The 18,232-nt window shown below is 64.9% G+C and overlaps 2 protein-coding genes across 3 annotated transcripts in view; one reads left to right on the top strand and one right to left on the bottom strand.

Annotated features, from left to right (window-relative positions):
• The window catches only part of TMEM259 (transmembrane protein 259), a 202,452-nt gene extending 194,456 nt beyond the window's left edge, over positions 1-7,996 (top strand). Inside the window, exons 3-12 of one of the 2 annotated variants that reach the window (XM_050771130.1) lie at positions 3,224-3,505; positions 4,322-4,421; positions 5,083-5,193; positions 5,445-5,567; positions 5,641-5,741; positions 5,825-5,882; positions 5,960-6,043; positions 6,124-6,256; positions 6,438-6,537; positions 6,751-7,996. In XM_050771130.1, coding sequence (XP_050627087.1) covers positions 3,224-3,505; positions 4,322-4,421; positions 5,083-5,193; positions 5,445-5,567; positions 5,641-5,741; positions 5,825-5,882; positions 5,960-6,043; positions 6,124-6,256; positions 6,438-6,537; positions 6,751-7,296 — 1,638 coding nt within the window. In that variant the 3' untranslated portion in view covers positions 7,297-7,996. The remainder of the gene's footprint in view (positions 1-3,223; positions 3,506-4,321; positions 4,422-5,082; positions 5,194-5,444; positions 5,568-5,640; positions 5,742-5,824; positions 5,883-5,959; positions 6,044-6,123; positions 6,257-6,437; positions 6,538-6,750) is intronic. The other variant, XM_050771131.1, reaches the window with a different exon arrangement.
• Positions 7,525-17,783, bottom strand: GRIN3B (glutamate ionotropic receptor NMDA type subunit 3B). Its single transcript, XM_050771100.1, has 9 exons — positions 17,339-17,783; positions 14,207-14,799; positions 12,394-13,426; positions 9,897-10,042; positions 9,682-9,797; positions 9,362-9,513; positions 8,885-9,049; positions 8,740-8,810; positions 7,525-8,482 (listed from the first exon to the last, which is right to left on the bottom strand). The coding sequence occupies exons 1-9, from the start codon at positions 17,762-17,764 to the stop codon at positions 8,047-8,049; spliced, it is 3,138 nt and encodes a 1,045-aa protein (XP_050627057.1). The 5' UTR covers positions 17,765-17,783; the 3' UTR covers positions 7,525-8,046.
• Positions 17,784-18,232: the final 449 nt, after the last annotated feature.

Below are 18,232 nucleotides of genomic sequence, written 5' to 3' on the forward strand. Positions count from 1 at the left end.
GGACAAAGGGGAGCCCCAGGTAGCGTTTCCTGGCCGGGGCCGAGGGCTCTGTGCCCCACCTGAGGAGGAGAGTGTGGCTCTGCAGGCTTGTCTGTCAGTCTGTGGGTCGCTCAAATACCCAGAGAGGGAGCAGGCTGCTCCTGGCCCTCCAGGTCTGTGGGGAGACAGGAAGGGAGAGGCCCACCGGGTGGCTGAGTGTTCGGGTGCCCTGGGAGCCGTGGCCAGAACATCCAGGAAGCTTCCTGGTGTGGTGAGCACAGCCCCGGGCTGGGGGAGGAGCTCCTGTGGGTGCAGCGGTGTGTGGGCTGACCCGGAGGAAGAAAGGGCCATAGGGGTGGGGTGACTCCTGTCGGGGGTGGGCAGGGCCTCCTGCCACAGCCAGTGGGACGGGGCAGGCTGTCTAGGCAGCTGGAGGGCGTGTGGGAAGGCGCTGGGGCTGGAGCAGGTGGGCAGCTGCTGGGGAGCTGGAGTCAGGGACAGGGCCATGGAGTGTGGGGTCTGTACCACCCAAGACGTGCCAGTGGCTGAGCCAGGCTGCGGGCGGAGGGTGGCCAGGGGCCCGTGGGAGCATTTGCAGTTGAGATCCCTGGGGAGGGCTGCTGTGGGTGTGGACGAGGCTGCCTGGGCGTGTGGTGCCAGGCCGGGCCAGGTGAGGTGTCTGCTGCAAGGTGGCTGATGACAGGTCTTGGGGAGGAGGACCCGGGACTCAGGATGAGCCTATGTCTGGCTGGGCGGTGCCTGCTCCTTGTTTTGTGGTGGGAGATTGTGGGGGAGCTGAGGCTTTGGTGGGAGCAGGCCTCGTCCAGTGGGGCAGATTCCTGGTCAGGCTGTCAGGGAAGAAGGACCGTGGTGGGCCCGGGCTGGGGGTTCCTGAGCCCGGTCAGCACGGAGCACCTGATGGGGCAGAGACCGTGACATCTGAGTCATAGCGTCTGGGGGACTTGGCGTCTTCCACTGGAGTGTGTGCACATTGTGTGAAGACACTGGCATCCTCTCATCATGTCTGCTGTCTTCATAGGACAGGTCACTCACACCCTTCCTCAGGGCGACCCCAGGCGCTGCTCTTCTCTGTGGGGCCTTAAGTGTGCAGCCTGGCACTGCCCCGGCCCCTCCCTCCTGGCCATGTGACCTCAGCAGGTCCAGGTCTGTCAGGAACTCTGCGTCAGTTCCTCATCTATAAACCAGGGATGGTAACAGCCGTGCGTCCCTTGGGAAGCGTTGGGCAGCCCCGACCTCGGCCCACTGTGTGTCAGCACTTTTTGGAACATCTTGGCACAGGGTCCATAGCTGTCCTGGGCACAGCTCCTGCTGGACGTCTGGGCCTGGAAGGCTGAGCATGGCCACCAGCGCATCCACTGTGGGCCTGGCCGGCCCCTCTCTCCTGAGGGTGCTGAGCCGAGGGACTGCTGGGTCAGCGTCTCTGACCGTGACCCACCACTGGGCCCAGCCTCTGTGGCTCCTGTCCCCAGATGCCATATGGGGGAAGTCCTAGGCTTTGAAGGCATCTCAGGCTCCAGGGCTGCCCACCGTTCATACTGCCCTCCCTGCCTCCCCCAGGACACAGGGGAACCCTCCCCAGCAGAGGGACCTGAATTCATGGTGGTCAGGGTTCTGCTGTCGCTTGTTTCTGCTTCAATCTCAGTGCTGTGCGAACTTCCATCCCCTGCACTCCTTTGGCTGTAAGGACTGGAAATGCAGTTCAGATCGGCCCAGGGGTTCTCCAGCTCCTGGACCTGGCGAGTGTGATGGGGCGAGCCCAGCTGCAGGTGCGGCTGGACCCAGGGCTTCATCTATGCTCAGACTCAGGGCCTCCCTCAGGTCACAGCACTGCAGCCGGGCCAGCAGTGGGTTGCTTTGCTGGGTCTGCAGAGGGCTCTGGAGAGGAGGCCCGGCTCCCTGTGGGAAGAGTTGAGGCTCCTGCTGGTCTTGCCCATGGCTGTGCGGCCACAGGTGGCTCACTGCGCCCCAGGCCTCAGTGCACCTGCCAGCAGGTCAGGGAGGGGTCCTGTGCTGCAGGCCTCTCTGGCTTGTGGTTTTGAGTCTGGTCAATTTTTCCCTGAGAGTCTGGGGTTCCATGCGGCCGTGGGCGCCCCCTTGGCCCAGCTGGGTCCTCAGTTTCCCAGATCGGGGCAGCAGGTGGACGTGACCCTCACCAGGTTCGGGGGGTGATGCCTAGACCTCAGGTTGGGAGGTACAGTCGGCAGCCAAGCTGCCAGATGATGAGGTGGGCAGGTGGAAGAGGGGCTGCCCTGAACTGCCCCTAGAGGGCCCCCTCTGAGTTGTGCCTGCAGCATGCTGGGGCGTGGGCTCCCCAGGCCCTGTGGACGTTGGGGTGGGGCCGTCCTTGGCACTGCTGGGTGCTGAGCAGCATCCCTTGCCTCATCCACTCCATGCCGGGAGCTCCCCTAGTTGTGACAACCACAGATGTCCCCAGCATCCCCTGGGCAGGAGCCCCCAGGTGAGAGCTGCTGCCACCCCAGTTCATAGACTGTGCCTTGGGGGGCACGACAGCCTGGCCCTGCCGTGGAGGGCCACTGTCTCCCCAGCAGCTGCAGCTGGCCCCGCCAGGCCTGGGAGGGGTGCACAGGGCGCCCCGTCAGGTGAGAGAAGCTATTTTTAGCTGGTGAGATCAGGGGAGTGCTGGGGACACAGTGGAAGGTGAGGCAGGAAGCAGCAGGATGGGCTGTGGAGGCCTGTGCCGGTCTTTCGTAGGCAGTGGGCCCAGCTGGTGGCCTCTGGGTGGCGGCAGCACTCAGGCTGCTCCTTGCAGGGCGGGAGCTGTTGGCTGGCAGAGAGGCCTGGTGTGCTCCACTTGGTGGGTCTGAGTCCAGCCTCGTCTCTTCCCTGGTTCGGGGGGGTCCTGTGCGCATCTGAGAGGGCCCCAGCCTGCTGGCTTCATCCGGCTCACCCCTGAGGAGGTGCGGGGCAGTCACAGGCCTTGCCTAAGCCCTGGGGGCCTGTCAGAGCCAGGCCACAGGTGGTAGAGCCCTTCCAGGGTTGGAGTGGGGTGTCCCCGGGATCCTCAGTCACTTGGGCTGCGTGAGGGGTTGGCCAGGTGCGGTCAGTGTGGGAGGGACCCGGGGTCCTCAGAGCCCAGTTCGGCTTCCGGGGTTTCCTTCCTTGCCCCTGTCCTGGGCAGCCCAGCGCGCCCCACCACGTAGGACCCCAGGTGTCGGCTGCAGCGGGTCCTGGGGCGGCCCACTGACTGCCGGCCGTCCCCCAGGCCCTGTTTGTGCTCTTCGTCCTGGCCTACATCCATATCGTCTTCTCCCGCTCGCCCATCAACTGCCTGGAGCATGTGCGTGACAAGTGGCCTCGCGAGGGCATCCTGCGTGTGGAGGTGCGGCACAACTCGAGCCGCGCGCCCGTCTTCCTGCAGTTCTGTGACGGCGGAGGCTCCGGGAGCTTCCCGGGCCTGGCCGTGGAGCCAGGCAGTAGCCTGGACGTGGAAGACGAGGAGGAGGAGGAGCTGACCATGGAGATGTTTGGGAACAGCTCCATCAAGGTGAGCCAGGCCTGGGCTCAGCCGCGGCAGAGGCCGGTGCCCCATAAATGCTCGTGGCTGAAGGGGCAGTTCCTGACACAGACAGGATGTTGGGGTTCTTGACTTTCAGGGACCTGGCATGCAGACAGGCCTGCCTCTGCCTGCCATGGCTTTTGGTGGCCTGGGGGCTCTGAAGCCAAACCCTCCACCTGTCTCCCTGCTGGAGGCCTGGGCTGGGCAGACTCCAGCCTTCGAGAGTCCAGCTGTCCCGGGAGGGGATTGGCTGGGCCTGGGGGTGCGGTGGGCAGGAATACCTGAGGGGCCTGGGGGCTGGGAGGTGAGAGGTCTGGGCCCATCCTCACCGTGCTGAGGTCCCCGCTGCCTGCAGAGGTGCTGGGTGCCTGCTCAGCTTGTGGTGGCCTCGGGCACTGGGGGGACCAGGTGGCTGTGTTGGGCCCCACGGCCTGGTGGGAGATCTTTTTGCTTCAGCAGTCAGGGTTTGGGGTCCCACCTGTTCCCACAAAGCCAACCCCAAGAGTTAGAGCGTTTGGCCAGAGCATGATAGAGCCCTCCATGGGGCCCACTGTCTGTGGCTGGCCCTTCCCCAGCTTCAGGACTCAGACCCACGCTTGGAGATGGCCTCCAGCAGGGCAGGCTTGGTGTTGAGGTGGGATCCCGGCTGAGGCAGGAGGCACGTGCAGTCCACCCTGGCCTGGTCGGTGATGGGGCAGAGGCTGAGGCACGCAGCGTCTTCCTGTCAGCAGGACTGCATCCTCAGGCCGGGTCCTCACAGCCTGGGCTGGCGCTGCTGACGCCCTGGTCCCTGGTCGCCCACAGTTTGAGCTGGACATCGAGCCCAAGGTGTTCAAGCCGCCGAGTAGCACAGAAGCCCTGAATGACAGCCAGGAGTTCCCCTTCCCCGAGACGCCCACCAAAGGTAGGCCACCCACCAAAGGTGTGCTGCCTCACAGGGCTGCCCCAGCCACTGGGTGCCGGGGCGCAGGTGGGGTCCCTCCGAACATCCCCAGCCTGCTGGCCACATGCCCTGGACCATTCAGGGCAGCTCCGTGCCTCGACTTCCCCATCTGCCATCTGTCAGCATACGAGGCTGTGGGGACACCCCAGGGCCTGGGGTAACTGGCTCAGCTCATCCTCTCTGGGACCCTCTTGTGAACGGCAACTTGGAGGGGATGGGCCCCTTTGGCTGTGAGCTCGGAGTTCTGGCTGGCTGTGCTCAGGGAAGCCCCTGCCCCTGCCCATCTGGCAGCAGCAGGCGGTCTATCCAGAGGGCCGCGGCCTCTGAAGTGTTGGGGGTGTGCTGACAGGCCGCCAGGGCAGAGGGGCAGCCCTGCACCCAGCCAGCCCCAGCCAGGGACAGGGGGCCACGGGAGGAGCCTGGCCAGCCTCTGCAGACACAGGGCGGGACACCAGTGTGGGTGGGCACCATCCCGAGTGTCCATGTCGGGTCCTCCCAGCACCCACCAGGGGCCCAGGACTCAGCAGGTCTCACCCTCTGCCCCTCAACACCTGCCTCGCCTGGAGGCAGTGGTGGGGGATGGGGCGGGGGGCATTGACCTGCCCCTGGTTCTGCCCCGCAGTGTGGCCACAGGACGAATACATCGTGGAGTACTCGCTGGAGTATGGCTTCCTGCGCCTGTCGCCGGCCACCCGCCAGCGTCTGAGTATCCCTGTCATGGTGGTCACCCTGGGTGAGTCTGAGCTGCTGGGCTGGGGGAGCTCCATGGCGGGGCCTCTCCTCCTCCCTGGGGTCTCCTCCTGCAGGTGCGGGGCTGGGGGCTGTGCAGGAAGCACCGGGGTCTGCGCCACCCCAGGCGCGCTTCCCACGGCTGCGGTTCCTGAGTGGTTTCCTAAGAACGGGCAGGGCCGGGAGGCAGGTGGGGCCTCAGCGATGGAACCAGCTGGGGCAGGGCTCCCGGCTCCCTGATCCACCCGCCCGCAGACCCCACGCGGGACCAGTGCTTTGGGGACCGCTTCAGCCGCCTGCTGCTGGATGAGTTTCTGGGCTACGACGACATCCTCATGTCCAGCGTGAAGGGCCTGGCGGAGAACGAGGAGAACAAGGGTGAGGCACGCCCTGGGCCGGAGGTTGCGAGGGCGCAGGTTGCGGCGGGCGCTCACGGCCCTCTCCGCTGCAGGCTTCCTGCGGAACGTGGTGTCCGGCGAGCACTACCGCTTCGTGAGCATGTGGATGGCGCGCACGTCGTACCTGGCCGCCTTCGTCATCATGGTCATCTTCGTGAGTGCCTCGGGGCGGGCGTGGGCGCTGGCGGGGCGGGAGCCAAGCAGCCCCTCAAAGCCCCTCCTGCGCGCCCCCTGCAGACGCTGAGCGTGTCCATGCTGCTGCGGTACTCGCACCACCAGATCTTCGTTTTCATCGGTGAGTGGCCCGCCGGCGCGGGGCGGGGCGGGCGTCCTCCAGGCCCTCACCGGGCGCCTGCCGCCCTGTGCCCGCAGTGGACCTGCTGCAGATGCTGGAGATGAACATGGCCATCGCCTTCCCCGCAGCGCCCCTGCTGACCGTCATCCTGGCCCTCGTCGGTGAGGACCCCACCCGGCTTCCCCCGCCCTGCGCCGCACCCCACCCCGCCCGCTCCAATCGGCGCCGCCTCTCCCCGCAGGGATGGAGGCCATCATGTCCGAGTTCTTCAACGACACCACCACCGCCTTCTACATCATCCTCATCGTGTGGCTCGCGGACCAGTACGACGCCATCTGCTGCCACACCAGCACCAGCAAGCGGCACTGGCTGCGGTGAGCGCGGCGCGGGGGCAGGATGGAGAGGGTGCTGGTGGGCAGGGGTCGGGGGCTGATAGAGGGAGGGATGTTGGAGCAGGGGGGGGGCGGGGGGGGGGAACCCCAGGGGCGTGGCCTGGCGGGGTGGGACCTGCGGTGGGGCGGGGCAGCCCCGACGCCCTCACACCCCGCCCCGCAGGTTCTTCTATCTCTACCACTTCGCCTTCTATGCCTACCACTACCGCTTCAATGGGCAGTACAGCAGCCTGGCCCTGGTCACCTCCTGGCTCTTCATCCAGGTGAGGCCCAGGCGGCAAGCAGGGGGCGGGCCAGCCGTGCCTTTCCAAGCGGGAGAGGCCGCAGCCCGGGAAGAAGCCCTGCAGGGTGGGCCCAGGTGGGCAGAGGCAGCGGATGGTCCTGGGAAGAAGCCCTGCGGGATGGGCTGCCCTCTGGGAGCAGTGGCTGGGCGGAGCAGGGGCGGCCCGTCCTGACTCCCGCCCGCCCTCCCGCAGCATTCCATGATCTACTTCTTCCACCACTACGAGCTGCCCGCCATCCTGCAGCAGGTCCGCATCCAGGAGATGCTGCTGCAGGCACCACCACTGGGCCCTGGGACCCCCACGGTGCTGCCCGATGACATGAACAACAACTCGGGCGCCCCGGCTACCGCCCCGGACTCTGCCAGCCAGCCCCCCGCCCTGGGTCCCGTCTCGCCCGGTGCCGGAGGGAGTCCCGGGCCTGTGGCCACGGCGCCCAGCTCCCTGGTGGCCGCAGCAGCCTCAGTGGCAGCAGCTGCTGGTGGTGACCTGGGCTGGATGGCAGAGACCGCTGCCATCATCACAGACGCCTCCTTCCTGTCTGGCCTGAGCGCCTCCCTCCTGGAGCGGCGTCCAGCCAGCCCACTGGTCCCTGCTGGGGGCCTCCCTAACGCCCCTCAGGACAGTGTCCCCACGAGTGACTCCGCAGCTTCCGACACAACTCCCCTGGCAGCTGCAGTGGGCGGGCCTAGCCCGGCCTCCATGGCCCCAACAGAGGTGCCCTTGGAGGCTGGGTCCTGAGCCGCACAGCTGAGCCGCCTCTGACCCCTGCTGGCTGGGCCTGACCTTCTGGAGCCTGTGGGGGCTGGGGAGTCGCCACCTCCTTCCTCTGGGACTGCCCAGCCTGTGTCGGGGGCTTTCAGGGTGTCATGGGGTTTGCCCGGAAGGCGGGCTTCCCTCCCCGTGGTGTGAGGTTGTGCCCGAGGCTTGTACCCGATAGTGAGCTGTTTGAGCTGGCCAGCAAAGAGAGGGGGTGGGGTTCCGTGGAAGGTTCTGGAGGGGGCTTGGTGAAAGGTCTGTAATGAACCGTCTTGAGGATGGAGTGGGGTCCCATGGTGCAGGTCTCTGAGCAAGGCGGAGGTGTGGAGGAGAGGCCGGGATGGAGCGGGGCCTTGGACCCTAGCGCTGTCCCTTCCGGCCTCAGCCCGGCTCTGCCTGGTGCTCCCTGCAGTGCCTTCTCCATGGCCCGGCCCTCCCCGCGTGTGCACCAGGCCTGGGGTTCCCAGGAGAGTAGAGCTTGTGCCTCGGGCATAGGGACGTGGGGTGCAGGTGCCAACAGCAGCAGCAGCCAGGGCTGTGGGCCAGCCCCACTCGGGGTGGAGTGGGCCGGGGGCCAAACCAGTCACTCGGAGAGGAATGCGGAGGAGCGCTCATTCCATTCTATTTAATGGCAGTGTACAAAATTGTGTTTGTATATAGAATAAACTGTCTGTTGACAGCGGCCCACTGCGCTATGTGTGTGTCTTGAGCCCAAAGGGCCTGGCTGCCACCTTACTCGCGGCTCCGCCGTCGGCCAGAGTGTGGTGGGTCGTCCCCGGGGGCCGCTGAGGCCTGAAGCAGGCGCAGAGGCCGGTGGCGTGCGCTGTCCCCGAGCTGTGCCAGGAGCTCGCCGCGCCGCACCAGGGCCTGGCGGAGCCGCTCGCGCGCTATCTCGATGCACCGCTCCAGCTCCTGCAGCTCCCCGGGCTGCGGGGCTCCCGTGGGCCTTGCAGCGGGCGGGCGGCCGTTGGAGCACAGCCAGACGGGGCGCTCTCGCGGCGCATCCTCCGCCTCTGCGTCCGCTTGGGGCGCCACAACCACGGCGGGCTCCAGCAGGAAGCGCACGCGGCGCTCCTTGTCCACGACCCGGCGCTCCCGTTTCCAGCCCTCTGAAGCCACTGGCAGGCCCTGCTGCTGCTGCTGCTGCTGCTGCTCCACCTCGGGGCCGCTGGGGACGAAACCGGCCTGGTCAGTGTCTGCCGGGGCAGCCGTCTCGCGCCCTCGGCCTCTGCAGGGGCCACTGAGGGCAGAGGATGGCCGATAGGCACAACCAGGGAGCTGCGGTGTGCACAGAGCCGTCCGGGGGTGGGCGGGGGACCTGCGCGAACCTCCTGCACCCCGCGGCCGGCTTCGGGGCGAGCTGGTGGGGTGAGTCTGGGTCGTCCTGGGATGTGGTCCGCCCCGATCACCACTTATACCACTTACCTGGGCTCCGCCTCTGCCGTTCCCTCCTTCGACCCCTCTGGCGGCTCCGTGTTGAGGGCGCGGTGGATTTTCTAAAACCCCAGACAGACACGGTTGGCGAGGAGGTGGGGGTGGTGGGGCCGCCCGCCGCCCGCCCGGTCCCCACCTGGCTGGTGTGCAGCCAGTACTGCAGCCTGCTCCCCCTGCGGATGCGCGGCAGTGCCAGGCGGAAGAAGGCGTGCTCGCCCAGCGAGCTGAGCAGAGCGCTGCCCAGGCCCAGGCACAGCAACACGAAGAGGCCCGAGAAGTGATAGATGCTCATCTGCAGGGTCTGGGGGCAGCACAGCAGGAGCCCCTCACGGTCACGTAATGGCAGGCCCCTGGGGAGCCTTGAACTGGGGGAGAACAGTTTGGGCCAGAGAGAGGGGTCTGGGGCAGTGGAGCCAGGCTGGGAGGCAGGGACTCCATGGCTGGGGGAGTGAGGTTTCATGGAGGAGCGGGCACTGGAACTGGGGTTTTGTAGGGCGAATAGAAGTGCGCAGAAGGGGACAAACGCATATCTGGGGAATGAGCACGGGGTTGGTCACCTCAGACAAGGCCCAGGGCCCCCCACCCCCACCCTCTGTCCTGGGCCCTGCCCCACCTCTGTAACCGCGAAGACCCGCTTGCCGCAAGGCACCATCTTGTACCACTTGTCGTGGAGGAGGTCAATGAAGCCAGAGGACTTGTAGCGGCTGATGAACTCGGACAGGTTGGAGGTGAGCGGTGAGTTCTGGGGCAGTCCGATCCCATAGCCTGGGGGCGCGGGGCCGGGCGGTGGGGCCAGGTGGGACTGCCCCAGGGGAACTCTGCCCGCACACGTGAGACTTCACCTCTTGCCACCTCAAACCCTCCGTGGCTCCCCACTGCCCCCAGGAGGTCCCCAGAGACCCCGGCGCCCCGCCCCGCCCAGGTGCCCCTCACCCTCGATGGCGAAGGGCTTGCCCACGGTCAGCAGTTTGCAGTCGGCGTCGATGGAGACCTCGTAGTCCAGGAGCGACTTGTCCATAATGAAGGCGTTGAGCTTGGGGGGGTCGCTCCTGCGGGGGCCGGGAGCGGGGTCAGCCGTCGCCCCGCCCATGCCCCGCCCCCGCCCCACCCTGCGCCCCGCCCCCGCCCCACCCTGCGCCCGAGCTCACGTGAGCATGGCCACGCCGTGGGGCGTGGTGGGCGCACTGTGGCGCCGCATGTGCGCGTGCATCTCGGGGAAGCTCTTCTTGATGTACGCCTCCGCGCTGCTCTCCCACACGGTGCCGACGCGGAAGCCCTGAGCCGGGTGGTGCAGCTGCGCGGGGGACCCCGTCAGCGCTTCTGCCTGCCCCTCGGGACTCCTGACCATTGAGGGACGCGCCCTTCTCCGGGGTGGGGCCGTCCTGGGCACTGCAGGGCGCTGAGGCTGCATTCCTGGCCTCCAGCCACTCCATGCCCAGAGCACACCCCAGGCGTGACAACCACAGCTGTCTCCAGACAGACACTGTCCAGGGTCCCCTGGGGCCGGGGGGCACGATCAACCCGAGTGGAGACCCTCTGTTCTAAACGCCGGCAGGTCCATCGCCACCCGGACCTCGCCCTGGGTTCGACGCCTATCCTACCACCTCCTCTGCCTCTCCCCTCGGGGTCCTACGGGAGCCCCACTCTAACATATCCGTGACCTCACTCCTGATCTGCCCCCACTCTGGCTCTTCACACCCTCGGCGGAGGCAGCTCTGTCCTCACTGCCTGTGACACCCTGTTTCTCCGAAAACCCTGGGGACTCCACCCTCAGCACACTGCTCACCCCTCCACGGCTCCACCCAGACTGGGGTCCAGTATTGAACCCAGCCTCCTTCCCCATCATCCTCCTGGACCAGCCCAGGCCCCTCCGCGGGTCCTCCCCGCACCATCCTTGGTCTGTTCTCCCTACAGCTGCCAGGGTAACCTGGTGCAGACCTCTCATGAGAAGGTGGGTCTGGCTGCTGAGGTCACACCCGCCAAGGCCTCCCCACGGGACTCCAGCACCACCAAAAACCCAAACTTGGATCCCATCGTGCCTTTAGGTCAGCAGCATCTGATGGATCTTTCCGGATGATGAAAACGCTGTGTCTATGCTTGGCTGTGCAGCGTTTACATTGGAAGAGCTGCCGGGAACGGTCAGCTCACCCGACAGCATGGCATCTACGCTTTACTACCGCTTCACAGGGAATACCAGGGGCTGGGGAGCAGGCCAGGCACCCCCAGGGGACACCACTGGGCAGATCCAAAGGTTAAGAGACACTACAGGGCAGAAAACCCAATTTTGCCAATAAATTACAAAGGGAGGCTGGGCACGGTGGCTCACACCTAATCCCAGCACTGTGGGAGGCTGAGGCAGGAGAATCGCTTGAACCTGGGAGGTGGAGCTTGTGGTGAGCTGAGATCGCGCCACTGCACTCCAGCTCTGGGCAAGACTGAGACTCCGTCTCAAAAAAAAAATAAGACAATAGGACCAGGTGTGGTGGCTCACTCGTGTAATCCCAACACTTGGGAGGCTGAAGCAGGAGGATCACAAGGTCAGGAGCTTGAGACCAGCCTGGCCAACATGGTGAAACCATGTTTCTACTAAAAATACAAAAGCCAGGCATGGTGGCGGGCACCTGTAATCCCGGCTACTTGGGAGGTTGAGGCAGGAGAATCGCTTGAGCCCAGAAGGCAGAGGTTGCAGTGAGCTGAGGTCGTGCCACTGCACTCCAGCCTGGGCGACAGAGCAAGATCTGTCTCAAAAAACGAAAAGAAAATAAAAATAGGCTCAGTGTAGCGGCTCACGCCTATAATCCCAGCACTTTGGGAGGTCAAAGTGGGAGAATTGCTTGAGCCCTGGCATTTGAGACCAGCCTGAACAACATAGCCAGACCCCCATCTCTGTGGTTTTTGTTTTTGTTTTTGTTTTGAGACGGAGTCTTGCTCTGTTGCCCAGGCTGGAGTGCAGTGGCATGATCTCAGCTCACTGCAAGCTCCGCCTCCCGGGTTCACACCATTCTCCTGCCTCAGCCTCCCCAGTAGCTGGGACTACAGGTGCCCGCTACCACGCCCGGCTGGTTTTTTGTATTTTTAGTAGAACAGGGTTTCACCGTGTTAGCCAGGATGGTCTCGATCTCCTGACCTCGTGATCTGCCCGCCTCAGCTTCCCAAAGTGCTGGGATTACAGGCGTGAGCCACCGCGTCCGGCTGTTTTTTATTTTTTGAGACGGAGTCTTGCTCAGTCACCCAGGCTGGAGTGCAGTGGCGCCATCTTGACTCACCACAACCTCTGCCTCCTGGGTTCAAGTGATTCTCCTGCCTCAGCCTCCCGAGTAGCTGGGATTACAGATGTCCGCCCCCATGCTCAGTCAATTCTTTGCATTTTTTAGTAAAGATGGGATTTCACCATGTTGGCCAGGCTGGTCTGGAACTCCTGACCTCAGGTGATCTGCCCGCCTTGGTCTCACAAAGTGCTGAGAGTACAGGCATGAGCCACCGTGCCCGGCCATTTTTCTTTAAATACATTAATTAATTGAATAAATGTCTCTTGGGACAGAGTTGGCCTAGTGGACATCCTCCATGCCCAGCTGTCCCATGCAGCCCAACCCGGGGCCCCCGCTAGCCCCCCGAGGCCACCCCTAGCCCCCTGAGGCCGCCCACCTTGGGGTCGTGGATCCCCGACAGCTCCTCGAAGGTCTTGTCCCCAACCATGACGGCAGCCAGGTTGGCCGTGTAGCTGGACAGCACCAGCAGGCAGAAGATGGCCCAGAGATTCATGAGCAGGCGGCCCGTGGGACACTTGGGCGTCTTGCTGGACACGGTGCGTCCGAAGAGGATGGCGTAGCAGAGGTTGAGGGCTGAGGAGTAGGAGAAGACGGTGCTGCGGTTGCGGCCACGCGGCGTGAGGCCGTAGGGACTGCGCCACTCGTACAGAGTGAGGAAGAGTGCGGTGAGGTGCAGGGCCGCAAAGACGCCCAGCCACATGGACCAGTGCAGGGGCCACATAAAGGCACCGATGGGTGAGGCCGTGTCCCGTGCCCGCACCATGATGCCCAGGCTGGTGGAGAAGAAGGGACTGGTGAAGTCCACCACCTGTGAGCGGGCGGAGTTGATGCTGAAGCTGGTGACCACCATGTGGGCCCGGCCGGCCAGCAGGTCCCCGACCAGGCCGGTCCAGCGGCCGTCCCGCAGGGCACCGTACTTGCCGTCACCCACGATGTACAGCTCGAAGTCGAAGGGCGTGTCCTCCGCCAGCCGCTCCAGCAGGTCAATGCAGTAGCCGTAGCAGCACTTGCGTAGGGCGCGGGGCACTGAGCCATTGGCCAGCGCGGCGAACAGTGCGTCCAGGGTGGCCGAGTCGTTGGTGCTGGGGTCCAGGCACAGCTGCCCTGCGGGGCACTGCCCGTCTTCGTCCGGATCACGGGCAAACACAAACGGGTGTTCCACCAGCGTTACCACACGCAGCCTGGGCCGGGCCTGGGCACCCAGCGGGGGTGGGGGCCTTGCAGCGGCACCCCCGGGTTCCAAGTCCAGCTGGCCATCCCGCCAGCTGCCCACCGTGGCCCAGGCCGGGGCACCCCGTGGGTCCCGGCGCAGGCTCCACACCTTAAAGTGACGAGACATGTGTACCTGGGAGCTGCCTGTCACCCACACGGGGCCCGTGCGACCCTGGAAGGACGTGTTGGCCAGGAACCTAGGGACAGGGCGGGGGAGATGTCAGGTGTCAAAGTTCAGACCCCTCCATTCCCTCACCCCTGCCCAGCACATGCCCAATTCCCACTGGGCACCCCGTCCATGTCATGAGGACAAATGTGGACACTCCTGGTGCACCCAAGCCTAACCTCTTGATGCCAGGGCATCCATGCCCGGATGCTGTGGCTGTACCCCCACCCTACATACGCCATGCCTGACGTCAGTGACGGACACATAAGCGCCCAGCTGGGGTCACCTGTTTCCAGGAGTTGTTCATTCTCAGGAACTGCCCCAGGGCTCGGCCAGAGACCCGTTCCCTCCCTCCTAGGTCAGCTCATTGTCTCCCTGAGATAGTTCCCCAGGTGGGCACTGCCTCTGTGGACCTAAGACATCTATCAGCAAAGCATCCTGACTGTGTGTGTTTGAGACAGGGTCTCTGTCGCCCAGGCTGGACTGCAGTGGTGCGGTCTCAGCTCACTGCAGCCTGGACTTCCCAGGCTCAAGTGATTCTCTCACCTCAGCCTCCTGAGTAGCTGGAACTACAGGTGTGTGCCAACACGCCTGGCTAATTTTTTTTTTGGTAGAGATGGGGTTTCACCATGTTGGCCAGGCTGGTCTCGAACTCCTGACCTCAAGTGATCCGCCCGCCTCGGCCTCCCGAAGTGCTGGGATTACAGGCGTGAGCCATCGCGCCCGGCCTCATGTTGCCTTTTGTGATCCATGGGCAGCGCAGACTCTGTGGCCCGGACACCCTCCTAAGGGAAGCGGGGTCCCCACTCACCGTGCCAAGAAGCGCCCGGGAGACTCAGGGCCGGCCGGCTGCAGGTCCCCACAGTTGACTGCGGTGGGGAGGAGGGCACGCTCTGGCTGTACCTTGGCTGCACAGCCCAGCGCCCGGGCCACCAGCTGCACGGTGTCATGGATGGCAGCCTCCAGCGGGGGTCGTGCCACCTCGCCCAGCGCCAGCAGCCCTGGCGGCAGCCCTGCGGTGGGCAGGGCCTTGGGTGGCAGTGGCGTCCCCAACAGCCAGTGGGGGCCGGGAGGTACGGCCTCCAGCACCCGACGGGCACGGGCAACGTCGCAGCCGAGGAGGACCGCCGCGGGTACTGGTGCTTCACCCCCCACTGGTGCCCCCATCGGGGCCAGGCGTGCCCGCAGTCCTGCATCTCCCGTGTCCCGCCGGCTTAGGTCCAGGACCAGCTGTGGGGCCCGGCCAGCCCGGCTTGTCCAGAGGGCCACCAGGTCGCTGGGGTCCCGGGTGCGGCACAGGGCCAGGCCGACATCTTCCCAGGCGTGCGCCTGCAGCACCGCCACCAGCACATCCAGCAGTGTCTCCAGGGGGCTGGCCCAGTGCAGCTGCAGGTGGAATGGGTTCTGGGAGAGGGGCGGCCACAGTTAGGGTTGACGACCTCCACCCCCACAAAGCGCTTCCCAATCCAGCAGTGGGTGATCCGTAAGTAGATGCCAGCTGCATGGCTATACCTCCCTTCCACCTCCCCCCAGCCCCAGCCCTGCTCTAAACACTTCCATGGCTCCCCATCACCATCCCCACAAAGCTCAGCCTCCCAGCCTCTCTTGGCTCCAGCTACCCTTGTCATGGGCCCACTTGGTGTTTGTGTGTGTGTGTGTGTGTGTGTGTGTGTGTGTGTGTGTGTGTTGCATGTGCCGTTCCCCAGATGGAATACCTTTCTCCTTGTATGCCCACCAACTCCTATACATCCTTCAAAACCCAAACACATTGCTCCTCCTCTATTCGGACTTCTCCATCCTCCAGGCAGAGCCTAGGCTCCAGCTTGGAACTCCTCCAGCCTCAGGTCCCTTCCTGATTCCTTTATAGTCCTGACCTCACGTGGCACCTACCTGCCTGGGAACCCCTCTAGGGCCAAGAGCCGTGGCCCATAAAGGTGAGCCCAGTGATGGCCTTGTGTTTAGGGCCAAACCAGGTAGCTTCCCCTAGCAGCCTTTTCACACATTACTGCCCCATGCCAGGCACATGGAGGGCTGAGGGGCCCCTTTGTGCCCAGTGCCATCCAGGAAGTTCTCCTGGAATTTTTTTTTTTTTTTTTTTTTTTTTTTTTGAGATGGAGTCTTGCTCTGTCACCCAGGCTGGAGTGCAATGGCGTGATCTTGGCTCACTGCAAGCTCTATCTCCCGGGTTCACACCATTTTCTTGCCTCAGCCTCCCGAGTAGCTGGGACTACAGGCACCCGCCACCTCACCCGGCTCTTTTTTTTTTTTTTTTTTTGTATTTTTAGTAAAGACGGGGTTTCACCGTGTTCACCAGGATGGTCTTGATCGCCTGACCTCATGATCCGCCTGCCTTGGCCTCCCAAAGTGCTGGGATTACAGGCGTGAGCCACTGTACCCAGCCTGTATATATATTATATATAAAATATATATATATATATATATATTTTTTTTTTTGTAGACAGTGCTGGGTTGTTGCCCAGGCTGGAGTGCAGTAGTGCGATCACCGCTCATTGCAACCTCTGCCTCCCAGGCTCAAGTGATCCTCCCACCTGAATCTCCTGAGTAGCTGGGATTACAGGCGCCCACCACTACGCCCAGCTGATTTTTGTAATTGTAGAGATGGGGTCTCGCCAAATTGCCCAGGCTGATCTCAAACTCCTGAGCTCAAGTTTTCCTCCCATCTCGCCCTCCCAAAGTGCTGGGATTCCAGGCGCCAGCCACCACGTCCGGCCCTGGATTTAACTTAGTGCATTTAAGGTGGGAGAGCTTTGCCAGTCCCCTCGGGTGGGCAGGGCGCTTCCCAGGGTGGAAGCAGGGTGCCCAGCGCCGGAGAATGGGCTTGGGATGCGGCTCAGTCCCCAGGGGGCCAAGCCAGTCCCTAAGACGCTGGGTCGGTCCCACGCCCCGGCCTGCAGCGGTGCAGCTCCTGGCGGCGGCAGCAGAGGGCGCCCCAGGCCTGGGTTTGAGACCCGCGTCTCCCAGCAGCCCTAGGGTGGTGGGGGACAGGGGTCCCCTGGACACCTGCAGAGCTGGGTTAAGAGACTCCCCCTCTAGCGTCAGGGTCTCCCTCCCTGAGGAGAGGGAGGGGCTGCATGGGCTCCTGCGCGGGTTGGGAAGGAGGGGCAGCTGGGCATAGAGCTCAGCCAGGCCCCATGTCCGGAGTTGGGACTTCCTTGCTAGGCGATGGAAGGGGGTTTATTATCTGGGGTGCAGTGAGCCCTGCCGGGGGGAACAACAGGGTCCCCAGAACCCAGTCAACAGCCCTTCTCTTCTAATTCCGTTTGCTCCCGGGATCTGGGCCTGGGATGGGATCAGAAGAGAGGAACTTGAAGGCTGCCTGGGGTGGGGGGTGGGGTGGGGGGTGGGAGGTGGGGTGGGGGGTGGGAATGGAGTTGGGGTTGGAATGGCAGGGGTTGCTCTGGGATCTTGGAGGCCTCTGGGAGGGGAAGGGGAGAATTATGGAAGGAGGGAGATCCAGACCTGCAGACCCCGAAACTGCACCCCTAGAGTGAGGAGGGAGACCGCCTGTCCTCCAGCCAGCCCCCCAGAGCCGGGTGGGGACCAGGAGGTCCCAGGGACCAGGGAAGGGTCTGTGGGCAAGGAGGGAAGGGGCCTGGGCAAGGAAGGGGCAGAGGCCACAGTGGCGGGGTCTCCACTAGGGCGCTGGGAAGGGGTCTGCAGGGGCGTTCCAGGGGCGTCCCTGGGGCTCTCAACGCCGCGTCTAGGTCCCTGCCCCTGGGTCTCTGCCTCTGGGTTCCGGTTTCTTTGCTCCGAGGACACCCGGGTTTTCCCCATCTCTGAGCCCTGGGGCCCGTCTAGCGTCCCGGGATCCCCCTTCCCTGCCTACGTAGTCCCGGCACCCCCATCCTGACTCCGGGTGTGCCCAGGGCTTCCTCCCGCCCCCCCGGGTCCCCCACGTCCTGACTCCGCGCGTCCCGCGTACCGGGGCTCCGAGGGGCGCGCGCGCTTCCCGCCGCAGCAGGCTGAGCACGGGGGTCTCGGTGGCGGCCGCCAGGAAGTGCAGCTGCAGCAGCTCGGGCCGAGCCTCGGGAAAGGCGAGCAGGGCCGCCACGCCGGGAGGCGCCAGAGCCTGGCACAGGCCGTGGGCCAGAGAGGCGGGGTCGCGGGCGGGGGGCGCAGCGACCACCAGCTCCAAGCTCAGGTTGTGCGGCAGCCGCGGCGCCAGGGCTGCCCGGGCCAGGGCGGCGCGGGCGCGGGCGCGGGCGAGAGGCGCGCGGGGCAGGAGGGCGCCCAGGCGCACGGAGCCCCCCAGGCGCGCCAGGACGCCGCACGGCTGCGGGTGGCCCCCCGCGGACCCCGGCCCCAGCGCCAGCGCCAGGCCCAGACACAGCGCCCGCACAAACTCCATCGCAAAGTTGTCGGCGCCGCTCGCCGCGGGGCTCAGCCGCCCGGACCACGGCACGGGAGGAGGGACCCGGCCAGGTTCCGACGCTCCTTCCGCACCCCGCCCGGGCCGCCTCGGGGTTCCCAGCAACCGCGCGGGGGGAGTGGGACGCGCCTTGTCCGGAGTGGGCGGGGGGGGGGAATAGAGCCTCCCAATGGTTGCTTGCGGGCCTCGGCGGTGACACTTGGCGGGGGCTGGGGACGCCTAACCACTGCCCATCCCTGCTCTGATTCAGGCCTCAGATGGAATGGAGGTGCCAGGAAAGGACTCTGAGCTTTAAAATTGGCCCCGACTTGCCAGGCGCGGTGGTTCACACCTGTCATCCCAGCACTTTGGGGGGCCGAGCAGATCACGAGGTCAGGAGTTCGAGACCAGCCTGGCCAACATGGTGAAACCCCGTCTCTATTAAAAATACAAAAATCATCCGGGCGT

Source organism: Macaca thibetana, chromosome 19 (assembly GCF_024542745.1).
Source record: "Macaca thibetana thibetana isolate TM-01 chromosome 19, ASM2454274v1, whole genome shotgun sequence".
Lineage (NCBI taxonomy): Eukaryota > Metazoa > Chordata > Mammalia > Primates > Cercopithecidae > Macaca > Macaca thibetana.